The sequence below is a fragment of the Stylophora pistillata genome, chromosome 7, assembly GCF_964205215.1.
Source record: "Stylophora pistillata chromosome 7, jaStyPist1.2, whole genome shotgun sequence".
In the NCBI taxonomy this organism is placed as follows: Eukaryota; Metazoa; Cnidaria; class Anthozoa; order Scleractinia; family Pocilloporidae; genus Stylophora; species Stylophora pistillata.
This window is the reverse complement of record NC_142525.1, coordinates 25,493,758-25,518,216: the sequence shown is the minus strand read 5'-3', so window position 1 is coordinate 25,518,216 and position 24,459 is coordinate 25,493,758. Positions and strand designations below refer to the sequence as shown.

Below are 24,459 nucleotides of genomic sequence, written 5' to 3'. Positions count from 1 at the left end.
TTCTTCCCTTTATGTCCAAAATCTCGAAAAGGCTTACAGGAATTAAGTTTAGTTCATTGGAATGTTGGTCGGAAAACGGCAATGAGCAGCGACTATCTTGCTTTTCGATCGTTCGACGAACCGCCTCCCGGTGAGCCTCTCGGTTAGTGCGGGAGGTCGAGGGTTCAAGCCCCGCCCGGACCAACACTCAAGGTCTTAAAATGATTGAGAAGAATCTGCTACCTTTCTCAAACGTTAACATCAAGAAATGGTTAGATATTCTAGTCTTCTCGGATAGGGACGAATAAATGGAGGGCCCGTCTCCTGCAGGGTTAGGGGCAGGAGACGTTAATTTCCCACGCACGAGATCACTGTGTGATGGATGTCCTCCCCTGGAGCACAGGCAGCCCAAGCTCACCTCACTACTAGAAAAGCGGACGTGACTCTTACCGTGTTGCGCAACGTGTTATATTTATAAAGGTTTGTATGGGAAGTTATCGGTTTGCCTTAAAAGAGAGAAAAAATGTCTTGTTTCGAAATAAAATGGGCTTACCTTATTGCCTTGTTGTTTTCTTTGTTGATTCCTAGCGTCTCAGGCCTTTTTGAAGCGTTTTCGGCGAGTTGGCGCTATGTTGGTGTTCAACTGCTAAAAGAAAACGCTAGGAATCAACAAAGAAAACAACAAGCAACACGGTAAGAGTCACGTCCGCTTTTCTTGTAGTGAGCTTGGGCTGCCTGTGCCTGGAATGGGATGGGTGGGAAAATAGCAGGTCCACATCAGCTATATAGCTGCCATAAATTCAACCTGCTCAAACAAATAAAAAAAAAAAAAAAAATGAATGAATGATGATGTAAACAAACTGGAGTTTCTTCAGGAAAGTTCACAGCTCTTGCCAAACCAAGTGGCAGGGGCTTAGAAGTGCCGTAAAAGCTTCTTTACTGTTCCTTGTTTTACCGACGAACCAACATTTTGCATGAACGGACGAAAAAGTGATCAAAAAAAGCCAACACGACACTGTAAACGTTGCCTCAAATTGAGCTAGTTCGCAACCGTATTGGAACTTTGCATAAAAGACCGTTTTTCGGCGCGAGAACAATTTTTTTTACAATTTTTACACCCCCTCAATTTTTTAAAATTCTTTTCTTCTTTTCAAAAATGAGAATTAAAACCTTATCTTTTTAACGGCTTCCTTATTTTTTAAACTTTTGTAACGGCTGATCATTTCCCGCAAAATTTATTGAATTTAAACAAGTGCGCGTCTGAGCCCGCGTTTCATACCGCGGGTCTCTGGCGCACGCGCAGACGTTTTTCATTCCGGTCAGGATGCTCCTCGCGATGTCTGCCGCCGTGGATGATTTGGCAAATCAAAGCTACTGAAACCTGGTAGCGGGCCGAGAGAGAAGCCGAAGGACGGATTTTAACAAGTGATAGTGGGAAAAGAAGGTAAACTTTGCTTTAAGTGTGTTATATTTGCAGGAAGTCTTGCTTAACATGGCGCGAGGGTGGTGCGCTTTGGCTGCTAACGCAGATCTCTCCTCTGAAAGACTGATTTAGAACCAAATTGTTAGAAATCGTGGCCTAGTGTTTCGTAAAGCGCAACACTTCAAGGTTTTCCCTCTCCGATTCTGTTGTAAGGTAAAGTTGTCATCGTTTTTCCTTCGTAATCCTATGTGACACTAGTGATAACTTAAGGCCCGACAAAGGCTGCTGGACCAATTCTCGAATAATTAATATACTCCTGATAATTTTTAAACACAAACTTTAGAAAGGAAAATGCTGTCTTTCCCCATATTTTTATGCATAAACGACGCTGTTAATCAGAAAAATATAAAATAATTAGATATCGTGAATTGTAGGATTTGAACTCACAGCCTCTCACTTTCATGGCTACTAGCCAATCCACTGTGCCACATTTACACATACTCAGAGAAGAAAATTTACACATACTCAGAGAAGAAAATTTTACAATTAAACAACTGAAATGGTGGCAATATGCAGACAATTGACATCTCAGTCTGTGGACAATGGTTATTCAAGGAAAATTATCTTCCTATTTTAAATTGCTGCATCAGGAAGAACCCCTCGATAATCTTTGTTGCATGAACACTCTTGTCATTGAAAAAATGTCAAAATACAACCTTAATAAACCTTCTAGAAAATTGTGCCGGTGCTTGTGAAAAGAATGAAATAAAGGCATTGTATAAACATTTCCTGGAAGTGGACCCCTTGAGCTATGAATTAATGCCCAAAAAGTCCAGTCCCAGCCTTTCATTAAACATTATTCAAGTCCAGTGGTTCACAGTTACTTTAATTATGCCTATACTGCCTCCTGTTGAGGCAAAGCCATTACATTGTCCTATTGAGTGAGTGAGTAAGTTTAATGATAGAATATAAACAACCTCTCAGCCCACAATGAGGTCTGCCGAGTTTTACCTGATATTCCTTGCTCTTGGTGTTTACATTGATGTGTAGCATGGTCGTGACTACATTCTGTGGGTTCTTTCTTATTAATCCCAATATCTCAGCTTTTAATGGATATTTTTCATGAATTTGCTTGAAACAAACATTAAGAGCAAAAGTGGACATAGAGAAACAATAATTAGAGCATTTTAGCATTGAAAGCATTTTTGGCCCATGTAACACAAAATGGAGTCGTGATTGTGCTACCCATCATTAAGGAACCAGTAAGCTCAAATGACCATCACAAACTGCACAATATCAAATGAGAATTATTTGATCTAAAAGAAACCTCACATCAAGGAGATTGACCATAGACCACACTTCACAATAAGTTGGTCACTCCTTCTGATTGCTCTGCTAAATGCTTAAAGAATTCAACTCACAGTCCCTTGACTTATATTAACACTAGATAAAAAATTGCCCTAATTTCTTTTAACAATGTGAGATTGTGAAATGGACATCTTTCACTAGTAATGTACCATCTCAATTGTAATGAAAGCAATTAATTTGACTTGGCCTCATGGAGAGCTGCACTACATTTTCTGATGGCAGTAACTTTGCTAAGAGGGAGGATTCACACTGTTGTAAGGATATAATCAATTCATTCTTCTTTTCCTGTTTCCTTCACATTTGTAGATCGGAATTTTTATATTCAGAGCATTAGCTTACTACCCTAGAGGTGTGGACTTATGCTTGCAAATATAAACAAGACTTTGTATTACCATGAGAGTGCATTGATTTGTTGCAAAATTGCTGCAAAACATCCTCAAAATCAAAGGTTCCTTTGTTTTATCTCTTTCTGGTAGGATCTGTATATCTACAGCACTCTAAGCTGTGGTGGTCGCCATGGCGAGTGAAAAAAATATTTGGCAACTAAAATTTTGGCGAAAGTCGCCAGTTGGCGACCAACAGATTCAAAGAGAAACTTGCTTGAAAAATTATCAACAATAGGACAAATTTAGTCAATAGTACAAGCGGTGGCATCACCTGCGTTTCTCTTTTCGCCTCTCGTCGTTCAGAAACTCAACTGCGTAAAAAAATGGCAAATTGAATCGATTTGAAGGGGCAATTGGCAATGTTGCACAGTCTCAGCAGCTTTGTAATGTTGAATTAAATCGCATTTGCTACTAGACAGTCTCTTCCTTTTCTTTCTCTTTCAGTAGCAAACCTAAGTGTTAAAACGTGCCGTTTGGTGCATTAGCCCATCGTGTAATGTATCATGAAGTGTCCTCCCCTTCTGTGTTTTTTTCTCTAGGGGGAGGGGTGTGACCAAACAGCAACATTTTGAAAAATTGAGCTTAGAGCGCTGATCTGTATTTAATACTGGACAAAGGGACAGCTCATATGTAGTCCAATTTCACTAACATTTGGATTGATGGAATACTTTTCTACATCCTTCTCTTGTCTTTCACTGTATTGGAACCACTCTTCAGGAATATTTTCATTCTCTATGGTCTTTTCTCTTTGGCTGGTGGGGTCTTGGATGGATAGGGAAATACAACCAGTCAGAAGGACAGATTACTGGTATATACAAAGTCAACTTAGCCTAAGTGCTCTCAAAGATTTGGTATTGTTATATTTCTGCAAATTCCTGTCACATATGACAATGCCTCAGAATTACTCTACAGGAGTATTTTCATACTCTCATGTCTTGACTCTGTGACTGGTATGATCTTGAATGACCTAGAAAATATCACCAGCCAGATTCTTTGTATTTGAAATCCAATTGGCTTAATGTAAATACTCTGACACAGAGGGAAAGCTTGTTCTATTTAAGAATGATTGCTATGTTGAAGATTTATTTAATTAAGATATTCCAGGAAGCTATAAATTAAAACTTTTTGAAACAAATTTGGCCTGAAACATAAAGCAAACTATAACATATGTATAGACCAAATGTATTAAACTGTCCTGTTGCATTCTGCATGAGCAATATTAAGAAAATAATTCAAACTCATGGCTTGGTACTCCTGTCAGCACTTCCTGCATGGATATTGGAGATGTTCTTATTTTCTAACCATTTGTTAAATGATTCTCAGAATTGCTATTCATATCCCTATATTCAGCAATTTACCATTTGATAATGTACCAAGTGAGTACGTCTGTGTTGAGTCTTCAACCTTACTTTCTTTCTTATACATACTTCTTGATGGGCCTTGCTCACCATAGAGTCTTTGTGGCTCATTGGTGGAGCATTGGAGCACAGAATCCAAAGGTCTGAGGTTCAATTTCTCATGGGGACACAGAATTTTTTTCTTTGCCCCACTCTCGTGACTAGATGAAAAAACATCTTTCTATATTTCTTTACTGAGCTCAAAACTTACCATTTTTCTTATTCTCAAATAAAAATGCTGCACCTTTTTTCCAAACAGTTTCTAATGATGTTGATGATGGATAATAAATAACTTTTAGTCGCATAGGTCTCACCAAACTGTGCAAATGGTGAACGTTATGACTGAGGGCCTCTAATGACTATCAGTTGAAGAATGCCTCCAACTTGTTTATCATTCAGTAAATAGACCTCTTTATGTGGCTGGCATGCTGGCTGATAAAGTCCATGGCCAAGGTATAGTCCAAAAAATTAATATTTGGCCAAGAAGGGAAACTTTGAGAACAAATGTGAAATTTTGAGGACAGCGTCCTTGCAAAGGATATTATCAGCCAACATATTAGCAAGCCAAAGGTGGGGTGAGGGTAATTATTTTATTACCCCACAGTTTAATTTTTGTGTCATGAATTACAGCAACTAGTGTTAAGTTTTCTATACTTTCTGCATTTTAGGTAAGCTTTTTAATATCACACGACTAGATTCTGTGAAACAAGTCTATGTTTCTTCCATGTAAAGTATTAAGAGCCACTGACAGTAAATATTGAAAATCCACTGACAGTTGCAAAATTTTGTTGTTCATTTTAATTTTTTCTAAAGGACCCTTTTAATGAGCCTTTTTGGAAAATTATATTAAAATTTTCTACTGCACTTTTTTTTCTCTGAAAAATCGAAAAGTTCAAAATACATCTAGATCTGATGGCCATTGTTTCCCCTGTAAAGTAATGAAAAATTATGTGACTTTGGCATTTTTGTCTGCTACAATGCAATGCAATCCTGCTTTTTAATTCTGTGTGCTAGCAGATTGTCCTTTTATCTCTTGGAAAATATTAATTTCTTGTTATATTGTTACGTTAAGTCTGAATAGTGACTCATTGAAATAAGGTATTTTGCGTCTTTTTCACAGAGGTAAAATAGAGGTCAACTTCGGTGGCCTATGAAGGGGACTGCCATATATACTTACAAATCATAATATACATCTTAAAGCTTTATCCTTGTATTTTAATTCCTCTAAGTCTGTATCTTGGCCTGCTATAAGCAGTGCATCCAGGTTTAAAAGAGTTTGGGCTGCTTTGTGAAAAATGCAATGTGAACTGCTGAACAGCTGTCATGAGCCTTTTAAAGGCCTCTAAAAAAGTCTGGTGTGATATATTTACAAATCAAAATATATATCTTCTTTAAGCTTCATCCTTGTAGTGTAATTCCTCAAAGTTTCTTTCTTGGTCTGCCATAAGCAGCATGTCCAGCTTTAAAATAGTTTGGGTTAAAGTGACAAAAAATGTAATGCAATTGATGATCAATTTATTAATGTAATCTTGAGGGGTACGCTTCACTTAGTTTGACTGTAAGGGGGTGTAGATTATGATTTATAAAATTAATATACATGGCAGACCTCTTCATAGGCCACTGAAGTTGACTTCTATTTTACCTCTAAAAAAAATGACATGAAGTACTTTATCTCAACGTGTCACTTTTCAGACTTAATGCAACATTATAACAAGATACTAATATTTTCCAAGAGATAAAAGGGCAATCTGCTAGCACACAAAATTAAAAAGCGGGATTGCATTGTTGTAGCATACAAAGTTGCATAATTTTTCATCGCTTTATGGGGGAGGGGACCATCTAGGCATATTTTGAACTTTGCAATTTTTCAGAGAAAAGAAGGAGGATAGAACTTTTTTATATAATTTTCAAAAAAGGCTCCTTATAAGGGTCCTGTAGAAAATTGAAAAGAACCACACAATTTTGCAACTGTAGGTAGATTCTCGATATTTACAGTCAGCGGCTCTTAAAGATGAAAAAGAGAACTCTTGAGCTAGCTTTTTCCCATTTGTTTCTTTTTCACATAAATAATCAGAAGATAATTATTTGAATTTGCACCACATGATGTAAGTTAGCCAATGTAGTTGCACAAAATTAAATGGATGGGCTATAACATATGCTGGCTGAGGTTTCATGCATTTGCTGAATGATGAAGGATATTTTAGTATTTTGGATTGAAAGTCATCAAAGCTTTGTTACAGTTAGAGTTTTATTAAGTTGTCTATAATAAATAGAACTATCTCTTAATTTACAGGAGACAGGCAAACAAGGACAAAAATAACCAACAACGTGAAGCAGATGCGGTTGAAATGGAAGGTGAAGGTGAAGGTGAGAATCACAATGATTATAATTGATAGGCCAAAGATATTTCAACAGTGTCAAATTTTCCAGACTTTTTGCATATGTAGCCTGTAGGAAGTGATTTGAAAAAGTGTTCTGGAATTGTCTCTGCTGGTCCAAGAAACTGCATACTTTATAGAATGAAGACTTTGCAGCAACTTTATAATGTGTATTTTAACAGTGATTGTGTCAGACTGCAAGATATTTTTGCTATTAATAATGATAATAATAATAGTAATAACTGTTTCCTTTCTTTACACAAGATGAGGATTAAAGCTTTGCAGTTTGTGGAGTCATTAATAAATAGATAGATGAATAAATAGTTGCATCAGTATTAATTGTAACATTTGGCTTAAATATCTACCTAAACGTACAAATGTAAAGTAAAAATAATTAGCAAATAGTGAACACCACAGCGTACACTTTTGAGTTATAGATGTACGCAGGGGTTGCTAAGCACGAAAGAAGCCTCCTGTCACTTAAATAGAGTCACTTTGCTTTTATTCTTTCTTTTTCCAACCATGTATTTGTATCTTTTATGTTTAATATCATTGTTTTTATCTTTTATTGTCACCTGTATATACATATAACCTATTGTGTAATTAGCTTTCTCTGTTTCACGATTTGTCCAGATACTCCTTTCATTGATATTTTGACTTGATGATGACGTTATGCTAACGTCGAAACGTCATCGTTATTAAAATTTTTTTAACTATAGTTTTTTATTGATGAATCTCCTGGTTAAATGTTACAATATTTCGCCACTTGCAAAAAAATTTAAAAAGGAAATATAAACAAACGTTTTTCTCTTTTCTAGGTCTTTTCGTAGCAGCTCATGACTGTAAAACCGAATGGCTGGTGGTCAAGGGCATCAAAGACTTTGTAGATGAAAAGCAGTCTTCAAATGAGAAGTGGAAGGAATTCGCCAGTGTGATGGCGGCATCGGTTGTAGCCCACAATCTGAATGATTCAGTCATATTTCAAGATTGGCCTCCCTTTATCCCAGGTATTACTTTCTGCCTCAACTTGTTTTCTCTTCTTACAGGGATAGATCTGATTTAGATCTAAGTTCCCACAGAATATTCTTGTATGTATTGCAAATCAAGATGATTGATTTATTGTGTAAAAAGGACGCAAATTGAAATCAAGTAAATCGTGTTCAACTCTATAACTCGTGAGCTATTGAGTGGAACATTTATGGAGAAATTCTTTCACACGCCCATGTATTATTCTCCATTTAAGAATCGACAATACTCTCAGTACTTCTTTCAGGTTTTAAAATTGCAACTTATTGCGAGATTCATAAATGGTGGCAATATTCTGAGGCGATGTACAAAGTTCAAAGGAAATCATCTAAATTGTATTTCTTTACTTCTTGATCGCGTGAAACAAGTCATAATGTGATTATATACTATCAAAGTCATACAAACGTGAACAGAATCAGTTTGTCTATAAACTGAAACAATAAGGACAGTCAAGGTTACTAGAGCTCCATGTGTAAAGTTTTGCAAGTACGTCCTTAGATTCCTCGTCAACTTTGCGACATACTCGCTCCTGTGGCGCCTGCTCTGGCCTTTCTCGTTTTTTGCTCGTTAACAAAAGAAGTAATGAGGGCAGCTCTTGTCGTGACTTAAAAGAGCATGAATATGAATGTAATAAAGTAATGAACAAAACTTAAGCAGTAGTGAAAATATGGCCTGAAAAAATTCTAGCCTGTAAGGGATTTGAACCATTACCACTGTGGTCATTGTGTTGATCATTTTGTGGGGGTTTGCAACCAATCTCTAGAGACACGAGTAACAGTGGTGAAAGGAACAAATGCTGGTGGACGAACAAAAGGAGCCAATGAGATATCTATTGTTTACGTCCACCAACATGGCGGCAATGACGTAACGTGCAAACCACCTATAAGCACATCGCGGAGGTCGTGGGTTCGAATTCCGTACAGCCCTGAATTTTTTTAGGCCTTATTTTCCCTTCTGCTTATGTATTGTTCATTACTCCGAAGATGGTTTTCATTTTCATTTCTTAAACCACAGTTCACACATATGAATTTCATATACTACAGTTTCTTTTACAAGATCACTTTTGATTTTAGCCTGCAAACAGGTTTATCACTCATAAGTGCTGTGGCACTAGCGTTTCTAAGCCCGCGAGGAAGTAGAAGGCCACGATCTGCTGAGGCAAATGAACTGGCAAGAGGTTTGCAAAATATCTGGCACCTATAATTAGTGCATGACTTCTTGCAAGCCTCTCGCTAGCTGGCGTTCCTTAAGGCCTCAACGTTATTCCCAGGCGTAGAACGCTTATACTGAAACGCTTTGTTTTTTTTTTTTTTTTCGGTGTGATATCACACCAAAGAAAAAACAAAGCGTTTCAGTATTATTATTATTATTATTATTATTATTATTATTATTATTGTTGTTATTGTTATTATTGTGTCAAATTGGTTTCAACGCTGTGCGACTTTCTTGGATCCCGCGATCACGATGGACAATTCTACCAAATTTGGCCAAACAAAAGCGATTAACAAGAGGTCTACAACGCGAAAATTTCCATCTTTTATGCGTGCACCACTTTTCATACCACTCAGTAAAAAGGTATCACTATTTTTAATCACGCGCGTTGTCGTCGTGGGGATGAATGCCGAGCGCTAGTATGTCTTTGTACAGATAGTTCGCACGCAACTAGTTCTAACGGTTCTCTTGCAAGATAAAGAGAAAAATGGCAAACTTTAACCCGTGTGCACTTGGATGTATCCGAATATTACTCGTACGTAGCTGTATGTTCTCGTATGTGTCCGTATGTCACTCCTATGTATGTCCGCGTATTTATTATTTAACTGTGCTTCGTTGATTACCAATGACGCCCAAAACGAGTAGAAATATCTCGCGGTATTTGTACTCCCAGAGAACCGGGCAGACAGGTTTTCTTGCATCGTGCAAGCGACGGATTGGATTGAAGTTACGAAAAAAAATGGCAGACAATTTAAATTATTTTTCTAACGACGATGAGTCGGAATGGCTGGCGAATGTTGATCTAAGTTAATTAGATAAATCGAACGAAGAAAAGAAGTTAGATGACAATGAAATTTCATCATTTGAAGAAAATAGAAACAGCAGCACGACATATCACGACATTGGAACATACATATCGCACATATATCCAAAAAAACTGCCTCTAACTTTGGCATCTTGAAGAGAAGCAGATCTTTTGTTCCTTTTGAAACGCTCTTATGCATCTATAATGCTTTAGTTCAACCTCTTCGATTACCGTAGTGTCGTTTGGGGGAATCGCAATGAATCTCTTTCCATTAAACTACAAAAACTACAGAATCGCGCTGCGTGTATTTTGACCTCTTCTTCATATGATGCCAGTGCGAATGATCTCTTTGTTAGACTAGGCTGGCAAAAACTTAATCTTCAACGAGAATTAATTACAGCCACTATGGTCCATAAATCTCTTAATGATCTCGCCCTTGATTATTTGAAATCAATGTTTACCGATGGGAGTGCAGTATCTACCTATTCTCTTAGGAATTGTGAGGGCGAACTAGCTGTTCCACTCCCCCACACCGATTTTCTAAAAAACAGTTAAAGCCATAGTGGTGCGGTGATGTGGAACAGCATACCTACCAATCTGCGGCAAGCACAAACTCCTGCTAGTTTTTAATCCGGCTTCAGGGGTTTCCTTTTTAATAATAAATAAGTCATTAATCATACGACATTCATGGAAAGCGGACACTTCGTTATTTATTTCTGATTCCGGGCAACTTATCTCCTCAGTTTATTATACTACTTGATAAAATATTGTTTGCACACATCACTCGTGCAATGAAGTCTCGGGTTTCTTCCTACACTTCTATCATGCTCAAGCCACTTCCTGCGTGTTTGACAACAGAACAGAGCACAGGCAACGCTTATTTATCTCTTAAATTAAACCTCTGGCTAAGTGAATTGTGAAAAATACTTCACGGTGTACAAGGGATAATGATCCATACGAAAGACGCTTTTATGAGCGTTTGCTATCAATCAGAATAAGATCAAGAGCTAAAGCTCTTGTGAATTACCTTGTCCTCAATACAGCGAAACAGCGTAGAGTAGAGAGTTTTTAAAAAATACCTAAACGACTTTTCCTCGTGTTCAGATTATTTATCAAATATTTTCCTATTTTATCTTTCAGACGGAAGTGCCTCAATTGCATTATCAACAGCCTCTGACCATAAACGGGGAGAGTCAAATTGAGATGGATAGATAGTTTATTTAAATATACCTAGCAGCCTTGCGGCTGAATTGCGTATATTACAATAATGTAATTAAATAAATATATCATATAACGTATACAAGAAAATTCAAATTGTAAAATTTCTTAAGTCATTTACTCCTAAAGGACCCTTTCAGTCGTGCTTTCATCGGCTTTCGTAGAAAAAATGTGTGTTCATTTTCTGTGAGCCAAAAATTAGCAAACATTTCGTAATTTCCAATGGACGCTCACCCTGTTTGACAAAAATGACTGAAACATTACCGAATAATATCATCTATGGGTGTGTTCACATTCATTTTCAGGGAAAGTTGAATGTATCAAAGTAAATGCGAATGATGTTACTGTGTATATGGTAGAATTACAAATTAGTAATGTTGTATTTAACTTGAGATAGAGGAATAAACATTTCACACATTTTTTTGCGATGTTTTTGTACGAAAATAAGGCCGCAGGCCTCGAACAAGCAGCCGATGTTACCATGGCAACAAGAGTGCTGAAAAACAACAACATATATTTAAACACGATAAAAATTGAAGCGGAGGTGATGTGGTCGTGAAGCTGAAGCATTTTTTAAAAGGCTTTTCAACTTAATTTACAATGTCAAATATCTGAAAGTTAGTTTTCCAAAAATACCCTTAAAAAATGCTGTATACATCTAAATTTAAAAAGGACATTTATGTGTATCCTCTCTGAGTGCCTACCGGCTTGCAAAATTTGAAGGGAGGTTAAAATTTTTCGTTTCCCAAGATGTTTGATTTTTAGACTCGTTCCTAATGATCACCTCGACACCTCGTGGAAAGGAGTAAAGGCTTGCAAACAAACAAATTTAAAGTACTTTATCGATACTTTATTGATACTCTAATGGCCCTACATCTTGTACAGCAGCAACGAAGATCGAGGCCGCAGGAAACACCATACCCCAGGAGCGACCTGCTACTGGGTCCTACAATCTCAGCGTTCACTCTAACCCCAGTACGATGTCGCCCACATCGACAAAGTTGAATAACGTATGCGCATGCGCCAGGTTTTGCCGCGGAAAACGGATTTTTGAGCAGTTTGCAGGGTTGGTTTCCTATTCTGTTGCTTCGAGGCGTCGTTTTCCTTGCCGCTTTTCTTTTACAGAACAACCCCCAAGAGCTTGGTACATCCCCTGAAAATTTTCGAAAATTAATTTTCTCCTTAAAACCTCTGGAAATAGGAGAATGTCTTAGACGAAAACAAAGTTCCTCGGTTTTAAACACAGGGAGCCCACACAAGCGGGGTGTCTGGTCGTCTGTTCGAAATATAAAGAAATGTATGGGAGAATATTGAAGAGTCGTAATATCGTGAACTTATATCGAGGAATGTCTATGTTAAGGCTCAAAATAAATGTAAACCTACCTCAGTTGCTGTGTATTGTCGTTTCTGGTTCTAAATGGCGAATTTGAGCGATTTGATATGTTTTGCGTTGACAGTTATTTTACTGTATAAGAAAGAGGCAAGCTTATACCAGTAACACTTGAACCCGCATTGATGACCGCATACCCTCTGACGTGGCTGTCGCTCATCGGGCTGTGGCAAGTTTAGCATTGGTCTTGTTTCAACTATTCTTGAAAGACTTACTCGACGTTTCTAGGCGGTTGATCCTTGCCAAGGTAAACTCACCCATGCACTATAAACTTTCAGCTTGATTCCTATATCTACTAGCGGGGAATTTGTTTCTTAAAACCTGAATTGTTAATCCCCGTGGCTTAGTGCTAGAGCTTTTGTTCGGTCGTGATGAAGACATGTTCGTTATCGGTGCTCAAATTTATACTAATAACTCTATATTCACCAGATCTTTTATGTTGAATCGCTCATTCGTTACGATTTTGCCGGATTTGGCTGGAATCGCTTGACTACTAACCAGCTATGATTGTGTTTTGAATACCAAATCGTTTCAACTCGTGACTTGGGTTTCGGCATGCGCAAGCACGTTTAGATGAAGACATTGTTGTATTTTAGAATCATTTGCGAATTGGTGCACATGGCATTACTTGCTGTCTCTTTATTCAGCAGTTTGTGATGTTGTTTGCCTTTTTCGTTTCCACTTTGTCGAATTTGATTAGATTTGCTGGGTTACAAGCTGTGAAATGCGTCTTCAGAGCCGAATCGATTGAACTGCTTTTGTCAGCACAGGTAACCCAGGCTCTGTCACAGGCTCTTACACAGTGGATTATTATAGAGTTTGTATAGTTGTTTTAGTTGGACTTGCTTTTGAGCTCCGTAAACCTAGAGTTGTGTGAAATAATAAAAGAAATAAAGTCTTACCTTCATACATAATAGTCTGTGCTGTTCTTGTCGCGATTTGAGGCCGTTTCGCTGTGTTTTAGCTCAACGTCCTAGCACTACTACCAAGTAAAAGGGAAGGTAGGAAATCTGTGTCTCGCACACGTTGGCCAAAATCGCTCGAAAAACACACTTAAATACTTCCCCTTGAATCGAAACTTGGCAGCACGAAAGCCAAATAGTTGCCCTACGAGTTCATCAAAACAAATCCCACCATAGTTGGGTTGTCGAGCAACCAGACCAGCGAAAATCTCAAATTGACCGCCATTTCAACGCCGTTAGAATGCGCATCCGTCAAAACATGTGCAGTCAAAAGTTCGTTACGACGCGGTCAGCCTGGACACTAGCAAAACTAGTCCCAACGGGTAGCCCCACGATATGAATAATTAGTCAGCAATAAATACCAACCCACAAGTGGAGTGAATATTTTGCTTAATGGCTATTGTCAACTGAGGTCAATGTTTAGCAAAACATTTCTGACCAATCATTCATATCGTGAGGCTATGCACAAAGACCTTAACTACCAGAAGGCTTTTGATTGAGATCTCTCCTTATGCCACTTGGTCAAGTACCCTCCCCTAGATTGTGCCGGTGCTTACATCTTCTTCCATTTTCTTTTTAGCTTCTTCGTTTTAGTGCCTTGTTTCGGTTCGGTCCATTTTGGCATTCCAGGATCTTTACACCAACAATTTGAAATGGAATACCATCAAACCTCAGACTGCAGCCCTGCCGTTTCCTGCAAGTCGGCCCATTCAGATTGAATTTTGTGATTTTGTGGCTTTGATTCTTTCCTTTCTGGCCTGAATTAAAGAATAACGATGGTCGACAAACGTGATTTTTAAACTGTAAACTCGTGGAAAATAAAAATGAGGACACTTGCACAAAATGCTAACCATTGTTGGAAAATCCCCGTCTGTTTAAATATCGTGAAACGGGTAGAAGTGGCAATTTCATACGCTTTAATAGGCTCCTCTGCTCTTTTTTCGTCCTCTACGTATCCCGAATAAGGATCGAAAGCGACTGAGAATAGAGATGCCCACGATGTATGGGCTTTTTTTTCTCCCACCATTGTCCTTCTCAGAGAACAATTCTCACAGAAAATTTTAGATTTCGTGCCAAATGTTAACACCTGATCGTTAAAGTAGAACTTTACTAATAATTTTCCGAACTTTCTAAACTTTTTAAGCTGAAAGTCGAAAAAGCTGACATACAACTGTTTGAGACTCTAAGGACGGCAATAAGCACACTCTTGCTCGATTTTATTTAGGATTTTAAATTTTTATTTATTTATTACTATTTCTTTTAGAACCACAGCAGAGATCCGGTTCGGTTTCGGTCGATGTTAGATAGTACTTCAGTGGTGGCATGTCGACACTAAATGACATCGACCGAAACCAGCCTCAGCCAACTGAGTTCCTCGGAACGACCATAAGCCACGTAATTCGGGGGTAAACCAGAAAAAATGCCCATTTTTCAACCATTTTTCATGGCTAGGATTTAATTCAAAACTTAGGCAAACTATATATCCCTGGAAACCTTATGACTTGATGATCATGAAAAAAATATTTTTCGCTCCACATGTCAATTGTAATAGGATGCAATTCGTTTTATTGTGCCCCCTGCTGGGTTCTACCAAGGGTTACTTAATTAAGAAAAGATAACTCCTTCTGGAATGAATGAAAAAAAATGTTTTTAGTGTCAATTCAAAGAATACATGTTGCTTATTCTTATAAGCAGATGGATTTTTGATATGTTGAAAACATTTCAAATGGTGGTCGATTAAATTTCACATAGGAAATCGAAGTAATGTTTCACTTCATAACTTGGAGTATATAAATCATGTGGAAAATCGCTCTGTTCATAATACAAAACTTATCAAGAGGAACAAATGCTGAAAATTTCAGATCATTCGGATAAATTGTTCTCAAGATATCTTTTCTTGAAGACAAAATTATTGCGTAATGAAAAAATTGCCTTTAAACTTACAAATAGCAATCACACTTAGTTTTTTAAATTATGCAACCATTCTAGTGGCCCAAGTGTCCATATTTTGTCTACAGGAGTGTCTAAAAGTAATTCAAATGACTCCTGGTTCATATATTACTCCTTCTGCTTCTTGAAGGGCTTCCTACTAACGAGTCCTCAGAAGTTGCTCCCCTTGATGCTCTCTCTTTTCCTTCTACGTAGCCTGTAAATCAGACTTCATCAATCGTTTACTTTCTTTTGCATGTGCTGCCTCTCTGGTGCATACACCACCAAGGATAGATAGCCTCTCCATAATTTTTAGCCTACTACTGTCTTCCATGCTACAGCATGGAAGACAACTCAGTCGTTAATGTCATATTATTTCCCTCACTGGGTCACACTACTTGATGTTGGAAGTGGACTGGATTCCTCAGAGGAATTGCACTGAAGGGAAAACTGTGACATCAGCCCTGCTCTAGCACTTTTAGCCTCCTTAAGAGTTAAGTTGCCTAGAAAGACAAATCAAGTAAAAATTTTAAGATAAATCAGGCAATTTTATCATAAATAGAGTAAAGACCTCAAGTCAGAAATATACATTTTGTGATTTTTCACCCCATAATTATTGTTTACAGTGTATATGCACAAACCTAAAAATCTTTCTTGTACCTGATCCAAGATTTAATAGATAAATCAGTGAGATTCAGCAGGGAAAAACTGGAACCAAGGGCCGATATGGTATGGGAAATAAGTCATAATCGAGGACAGAGAACGACATAGACTTCAAAACATTTCTCACCTATCTCACACACGTGCGCGTTTGAGACCGCCGTGGATAAATTTTTCACGTCTGTTAATCTATATCCCTCGCTTTCCTTGGTATCAGAGCTGTCTGAAAGAAGCTCATCGGCATATTTCATTTTATAACATAACCAAAGTAAAGCGTGCGCTCTGATTGGTCAATTTAGCGTCCCCCATTTGCCCATGGGTGTACGCTGCTGACGTGAGCAAATGCAAAGACTATTTTTACGCGCGTGCTTGTTTTTTCTGGTCGCGTAAGATTTGTTAAATAAAAGGGAACTCTTTAGCTACAATGTATCAATGTTATGTTATAAAACAAATGGTAAACACCACAGCGTACACTATTGAGTTATGGATGCACTTGGGAGGTTTGCTAAGCACTCAAGAAGCTAGAGTCGCTCTCGGCTATCGCCTCGAGCGACTCTTACGCTTCTCTCGTGCTTAGCAACCTCCCGCATGCATCCATAACTCAATAGTGTACGCTGTGGTGTTTACCATTTGTTAATTCTCTCTGGAGGAACCAACAGTTTCTTTAGAGTCCGAGTTGCAAAATTTTTCCAATTATTGGAAAGCTGATTTTCATCCAGGGAACTGCTCAGAGTTGAGTGGGCGATTTCGCTCTTCAAACTCATCTTCCTGTTTTCGTCTTACAGAAAAATCTCTTTCTTTTCTTCCAGTAGACAGATCTACTTCTCTCTCCAGCCATTTTCGATAACTTTTCCTTTGATTTACTGCTCTATGTACGTTGAATATCACATTCGACTGAAACCCGGACTAGAAGGTCAGCATTAGATTCCATCCACCAAAACCACCTCGGTCGAGAGGGACTGAGGTGGAATACTTAGCAACTTGCAAATCATAACGGAAGATTCTCGGAAATCCGCGCGGACACATAGCCGAACACCCGAAGAACAAACAGAAACAATGTGGCGGGAATTTTAAAGCGTGAACAATTTGCACGATGATAGAGATGCAGATAATTTTGCACACGTAAATTCTGTTGATGAGGCGTATAAACTCATTGCGGAATTCGAAACAGAATCGACGACGAAGTTTTCTTGCTTTAAGGCTGACAAAGGTTTCGGAAACACTGGTATGCCCATATATACTTGAAAGCGTTACGTCTTGCTAGCTTGTATCACTCTTGTCCTTGCACTACTGATCCTATCTTCCATCACAATTTAACAACAGATCACTCGAACAGAAGTCACAAAATACTCTGGGAAGATCCACGAGACATTAAAGGTGCAAAAAATTCCTATTAATGGTGTGCCTTTCATAATTTTGGGAAGGAAAGTGTTCGATTGTCAACACGGCAGAGATGGAAAAGCTGGAGAGAAAAGGAAACGAAAAGACGCAGAAGTAAAAGAAATATTGCACTGTACATACACACATTTTTCGCATCCGCGACATTGGTGCTACTACTGTCACCTCTGGCTTTTGAACCCGAAAGGTCGGATACACATCGATCACTGGGTCATATGACATTGATCTCAGAATACTTTTATCACAAACACGATAACACTTCAATCTCGATCGGCTAAATAAGATGGTTTAAGACTTACCAATTATAAAAACCTTTTACTGACGTATGCTGCTGACGAAAGAGAAAATAAACAAAATTCTACGCTTTTTTATTTCTATCCAGCTGTCTTATGTCGGCTCCTTATCTTTCAAGGCATCACGCAATGACACTACTGTTTCTTCCCTTTCCAAAAAATATATAGCTTGAGAAATGCACTATCACTCATCTTACGCTGATATACTTATCTTTTACAGAAGGCTGGTCACAAAGATTTCGTGTTCAAGAAAAGAAGATTTCTCGTTCAAGACACGCGGAAGTTTAACTGCAAAGTACAAATAAAAATGCAAGAAATTTTATGCAGAGCACAAGGTAGTTCCCTCATGTCTTGACAGAACGAATTCGGTTTAATAAATCCGATAAGGGCTATCACTGTCCAAAATTCATGTTAAATAGTCACCGGCTTATTGACTGGAACGAAAGATGGTCTCGTTTTTAATTATTCAAGACACTTCGAGCTTCCTTATGTTTTTTCTCTGTGTCTGGGACGTTAGTGTGGTCAAACAAAGCTAACACACTGCCAGCACCAAGTTGTCTTTTCATCTACATAAACGCCGTGAATCAATTTTAAACCTGACAGAAAAGTTGAGTTGAAGCAGCGGGAAAAGCTTATTTGTGCACTGCATCAGAGGCATTCAGGGTACTGTTACAAGGCATCCATTTTTTCCCTTCAAATGTATGATTTTTCGTCTTTCATATTCAAGAAGACAGCAAAAAGAGATGGGAGACTGCGTCTAGAAATTTGCGAAAAGCTTTACATGGGATCACTAAGAACGAAAGAAGGATTTACATTGAACTAACTCTCATTACAGACCATCAGAATCACTTTTTTGGCGAGGTAACTTAGTGTTCAACACGAATTAATGCAACGGTCAATGAAAAAAAGTACGCGGCGGGCAAGCCGGTCAAAGTATGGCATAAAAGTGCCTGTAAATTTTTTGCCATGATTTCGTTTTCTCTGCTGTTGTTAAAGTACAATTTCAAACATTGACACAGTACAAAAAAATGGCAAAGGAGTAAATAACGTATAGGTGTGTATTACTAGGGCGTTCCCACTTGAAATAGCGAGCATTTTCACAGTTCGAGTTTTTTATTTCTATAGGTCGCTGGAATATCTCAACCCCTTGATGAGAAGATCATCAAGAGGATCGACGCGCTCGTCGCGGAGGGAGTTAAGGAAATATATGAAAAGAGACGGCATTTGAAAATCTTTGTGAAAGAGGTCTTGTTTGAAGGTGATCAGCACAAGACAAAAACCGACGATACTTCCCTCAGACATCTGACCTGCGCACGCACATGTATCGAGCTACGGTTAAAAACCGCATGTCAAGAATTGACCAAGCAAACGTCCACATAAAGACAGATAAGTAGAGAAAAGTTTACAACGCTGATTCCTTTTCCTTTTGTCCCCACTCAGAACAAGTAAACACGCCTATGGAGGTTCCAGTCTGGTCTGAAAATAAAAAAGAAGAAGGTGATCACTGCAAAATGAAGCATTAGGGTTCTTATTTATAGCGTATTGTTTATGGTATATCTGTGATCTTTGCCCCGCCTTGACGAGACATCCCTTCATTTTACCATAACGCTATCTTTTGTTGTTGTTGTTATGGATGAGTTGGATGAGGAAGTACGTCTCACTCAAGAGGGGGGAGAACAAGAGTGGGCAATCAACTCAAAGAGGAAATGGCAATGCCAAAAATGTAAAGATCACAGAATATTAAAACTTCAAAACAGCTTGGTTTAAAAATCAAGAAATTATTGTTACGAGTAGCAGCCAGTTATTGTTAGAGTTTTATCAAGTCCATTACATTATTAAATTCAGAATTACTTTGTTTTGAGAGAAGGAAATTGAGGAGCTGTAATATACTTATCATCATGGCAGGACCACATAGTAAAATTTGTTTATAGAGACTTTTGGAGGAGAGGGGGAAGACTTGTGACAAGCTGGCTGACATATACATGAACTTTACCAAATGGGTCAAGTGCTCAGTATTTCAATCAGCTATGGCTCAAATTAAACTCTGCTTTAGCTTCAAGTTTAATCCTTTGCGGCCTTTCTCTGTGTTTATTTTTCAAGATATGTTACACAAAAGAACACAAAAATAATAATTAATGCTTTTGAATATTAGGAGCCTGGTTTAAGCAAGAAATCAAAGTTAATAAATGGGTAATAAAGTTAATTTGATCTTCCAATGTTCTTTAATTTTAACCACTAATAAAATTTGCCATTTAAATTTATCCCCGCCATTGTTTTGGATGTTGTATGCGAAAAAAAAAAACAAACAATCAAACAAATAAGATTCAGCAACAACTGTCTTATATTGTGGTAAATAATTTATCACAAAATACAGGGCATATTATGATTTGATTTACCAAAGTGGCAATTAGGCCTTTCACTGCCTATCCAGAAATTAAAAGGGGAAATAATTTGTAAAATGCCATGTGAAATAGGTTACTTGAAATCAATGTGAAAGATTTGTAAGATATTCAGATCCCTGATAACAATTACTGATGTGCTGATTTGTAGTATTTAAAGGTAATAATTTTAGAGGAAGTAGAGGAAGAAACTTCTGGATATCGAATTTTGTTGCAAACATCTGTTAAATCAGTTAAAACTCCCTCTTATCATATTTCAAGAGTACATGATTGCCGCACCAAAACCTTTTGTATTCTACATTGAACATCATGCGATGATTATGGTTTTAATAATAAAAGCTGCTGACTTAAGAACTTTGCAAAAATATCTGTGTACAAAGAAATAAATTGTGGTTATTTACTCCAGTAGCAGTTCAAACCATTCCTCTTTAATGGAAGTAACAGAAATTGTCATGGTAGTTTTGGTGGATGGAGAGAGAAACATCCACCAAAACCACTTTAACCTAATTTCATGTCTTATGATTTAATTATGAACGTTTGGTCAGCAATTGTGCATTATAAGAAATAATTAGCCAGAACGTAAACTGCTAATGTTTTGTGGAATATAATTCTTTTGCTTCATTGAAGGTCTAATATTGGCCACACACAAAATTCAAAAAGTACTGTTGTTGGTTTTGATCACTGTTTTGGTGGATGTCCACGCCTGAGATCCACCAAAACTACCAAATACCTTGGCACCTTTTGAATATCGGAAGTTTCTGCCTAAAATTGCGCGAAACGTTTTATAATACTACCATCAAACAATAAATTAGTACTTACCATTTCTCGGGTGTAAAGTTTCGACGCAATTATCCAAACAAATATTCCACTCAAGTCATCGGGATGAATCGGCATGTTTTCGTAGCTTCGTAACTATCTATAAGGTATGGGTCGCACTAGGGCAAAGTTTTCAACTTTGCCGGCAAAAAAAACACATAAAATTTGAAACCGCAACCGGAAAGCAAACTTTTGGTTTCAACTATCAGGGTCGTACTTGGTGAAAAAAATGTCAGTGACGACACTTTGATAAACCAGACACACGTTTATTGACGTGCTATGGGGAGAGAGCAGTGAGCTGAAAAAGGAAAACAAAAAAAAAAAAATGCGTCCCGTTGAAGCATTGTTAATAACGATCACGGTGATGTTTATTCTTCTTATTCAGTTAAATCACGAGCACTTTTTTGTCTTTCGTATGACCTATGGAAGATGGGTTAACGCCTGTTTAACTGTTTTGACTGGCGCTATGATGAGAGCGAGAAATCGACGTCAGCGAAGATTACTTCGAGCGCCATATGCCTGGTCAGTTCCGCGACCAGTCGAGTCGTTTGCTGTTTACTGACAAGCGATGACAGCTACCGCTGTGATTGCTATTGTTTAGCCCGAGTTTTCCGAAAGCTACCTGCCCCACCCAAGCACTATGGCGTCTTTGATGTTTTGGCCTGTTTTCAAAGTTTTTGCGAACTGGAAAAGTTAGGGTCGCATTAGGCAATGTGCCCCGATGACAGATTTTTACACCAAAGTGACCACATTCACACCAAACTTTACCAAGTGCGACCCATGCTTAACTATAATACATCATGAGGTGTCCATCATTCCATCTCAGTCCCTCTCGACCGAGGTGGTTTTGGTGGATGGAATCTAACGCTGACCGGACTAGAACTAATTCTAATTCTATCATATAATCGTTTTGTACCAGAAAAACTTTCCAAATAAGACTAAATAAAGTGTATCTCGTTAACTCTTGCCCTTTTGGCTTGGTTGCCAGAACACCAAGGCAAAAACAACTGATAAATTTTGAACAATGCTATTCTCGTTACCATGGTAACCAAGCCATTAGCCAGAGCGGGAATTTTAAAATCGTCTAAAGACCCATTTCCATCCGAGATCCTTTGTAGTCGTTTGTTTTTGTTTTGGAATCGCGCTATTGTTAAATGGCGAACTCTGATAGTCATTCACAAACACTGTTAAAAAGAAATACAAAGATTTGGCGAAGAACACAGTAAACAAATTTGCAGCTAAATATTTGAGACTGAGAAATCATAAATCGAGTCTGTGTATAACACTTGTGCAAAGCTTACTTGATGTTGAAGGAAATTGTTCGGCATCAACACTAAATAAAATATAAACAAATAACCAATATTGGCCAAAACGGATTTACTTTACGCATTTCAATTATAGAATAATGACTTGTACAAATGAGATCGCTTATATACATATCTCAGGATCTCAAGTAAAAATCAGTCAAATAAATATTCTCACCTCGAAAAAATCTCCCCGGAGTCTCTAGTTCCATCGTAGGAACAATGCAATAATATTTCTGCAAAAGGACTGTCTGTAGTGTTACCGAAACCCATTGTTGTTTTCCTTGCCCTCCATAAATCATACACAGACTCTCGAAGTCGAATAACCTTTGCCGAGCCGGGCAGACTCGGCCTTCCTCTAGACCGCTTCTTCGGCGCCATCAACTTTTCAAATGACGTTTTTCACCGTCATACATGTAAGAATTAAAAACTATTTACTGATATGGATACTACGATAGTTTGTTGTTCGCACATGATTGAAGATGGAATTTTGAAAGCCCTAATTAGTAAGATGGAAGAAGATATCAAAGCGATTCCGCAACTACGAGGAAAATAGCGTATTTTTCATATATGAAAAATGATCTGGGCGCGCAGGGCATCTCGGTTGGAAATGGGCCTTTAAAAAGGTAAAAATAATGAAAATAAATGGAAAATCATTTTTCCATAGTATAATTAAATACCCAAAGCTACAAGTTCTAAGGAAAACAAAAAACTGAGTTTTGGAGCAAATTTCAGGTTAACCCCCGCCTTAACAGTTTTTCGTAATGTAAACTGCTAATGTCAAAAATTGACCGTTTTTAAACTCAAATCAACATTCTCGCAGCGATCGATCAAATGAGCAGAAGTCGAGGGTTCATTTTGTAAGACGCCGCTGACATATCGATGACTCATCTGGTTTAGGTCGATGTTATCTAGTGCCTTCCGCTTGCTAGGTAGTCTCCCTTGCAGCCCTTTCCGGCGTCGTCATGCAGGCGAAAACTCTCCCACCAACGTGGGGGAGGGAGGGCTGCAAGAGAGACTACTTGCTGGGCTACACTTTGTATTAGTGACGTTTACACAGATAAAACACCTTTCATCTCGACCAATCAGAAGTATTACTCCCTTTGTGAAGATGTAGTCTCATCGTCCGGGTGAGCGTAGTCCTGAGAAGGACTGTTGTCGGTGGTAGTGACTGACGTTTCGACAACCTGTGCGGAAGTCATCATCAGAGTCAAGTGAATGATTGTTGTCAGTAGAATGTTCTTATTCCAGTTCGTGTGAAATGATCGGTTGGTTTTGCCGTGATGTTATTGGCTGTAAGACTCAAGTGACGTAAGTCGGTCGTGATTGGTCTGTTTCGATCTGTCGGTAAAGTTAGGTCATTCTTTTTCGGTTGTTTGTGATGTTTATCTCGTGAATGAGTCGTTTGTATGGAGCAGGTAGTTGTTGACATCTGTTTAGGGGAGTCTGTTCTAAGTTAGTAAACCAGCTTTCCAGAGTCATTCGTTGAAAATAATCAGTGCTGTAGGTTAGGCATTGCGCAGAGTCCCAGTCAATGTTGTGGTTGGTAAGTCGATGGTGTTCAGCAATGTGATTGCTGACATCATCTTTCCTCGTCGCCCGTCTGTGTTCAGTCAGTCTTGTTGTGAGGTTTCTGCCAGTCTCACCGATGTAGGAGGCTTGGCAGTCGGAACAATTGATCTTATAAATCGTTCCCTGTCTGTTCCTCGGTTCGTCTTTGTCTTTAACGTTGGTTAGTAACTGACGTAGTGTGATAATGGGTTTGTGAGCGACGCGGATATTGAAGGGTAGTGAGATGCGCGAGATGTTCTCAGACATACCCTTTATGTACGGTATGGTTGCTGTAGTCGTAGGGGTTGCGGTGTCGTTTGTTTCGGTAGTGGTAGTGGGTCGGTGAGTGTTTCGTCGGATAAAGTCGTTGTTGTAGTTGTTCTTCGTACAAACACGGTGAAGCTATTTGTTCTCGTCGGATAAGCTGTCTGTCGAGTCGCATACTAGTTGTGCGCGTCGTGTTAGAGTTCTGATAGTTGTGGCTTTGTGCGATGTAGGGTTGTAGAATGACTCGTCTAGTAATCATTATCTCATTGTTTTAGTATAATTACACTAGGATCAATTT

The 24,459-nt window shown here is 38.3% G+C and overlaps 2 protein-coding genes and 1 long non-coding RNA gene across 4 annotated transcripts in view; 1 reads left to right on the top strand and 2 right to left on the bottom strand.

Annotated features, from left to right (window-relative positions):
• Positions 1-21,124, bottom strand: part of LOC111335767 (uncharacterized) — a 64,410-nt gene extending 43,286 nt beyond the window's left edge. The window contains exon 1 of the mRNA XM_088728248.1: positions 21,043-21,124. The gene's annotated coding sequence lies outside the window, so the exon portion shown is untranslated. The remainder of the gene's footprint in view (positions 1-21,042) is intronic.
• On the top strand, positions 1,267-11,613 carry LOC148727253 (death domain-containing ATP nucleosidase-like). Of its 2 annotated transcripts, none has more exons than XM_088728358.1 (4): positions 1,267-1,423; positions 6,847-6,914; positions 7,750-7,938; positions 11,115-11,613. In XM_088728358.1, the coding sequence occupies exons 2-4, from the start codon at positions 6,902-6,904 to the stop codon at positions 11,174-11,176; spliced, it is 264 nt and encodes an 87-aa protein (XP_088584484.1). In that variant the 5' UTR covers positions 1,267-1,423; positions 6,847-6,901; the 3' UTR covers positions 11,177-11,613. The 2 variants fall into 2 exon arrangements, with proteins under 2 accessions (XP_088584484.1, XP_088584483.1); XM_088728357.1 differs by having other exon boundaries at positions 6,847-6,920.
• LOC148727252 (uncharacterized) lies at positions 15,398-16,385 on the bottom strand. The gene is made up of 2 exons (XR_015989881.1): positions 16,264-16,385; positions 15,398-15,976 (listed from the first exon to the last, which is right to left on the bottom strand). It is a non-coding gene; the product is annotated as an uncharacterized LOC148727252 (long non-coding RNA).
• Positions 21,125-24,459: the final 3,335 nt, after the last annotated feature.

What these genes read in the sequence shown, in the direction of transcription:
- LOC148727253 (XM_088728357.1), top strand. An exon ending in TTGGCCTCCCTTTATCCCAG is followed by an intron (nt 7,939 to 11,114) that starts GTATTACTTTCT and finishes TTTATCTTTCAG; the next exon opens with ACGGAAGTGCCTCAATTGCA.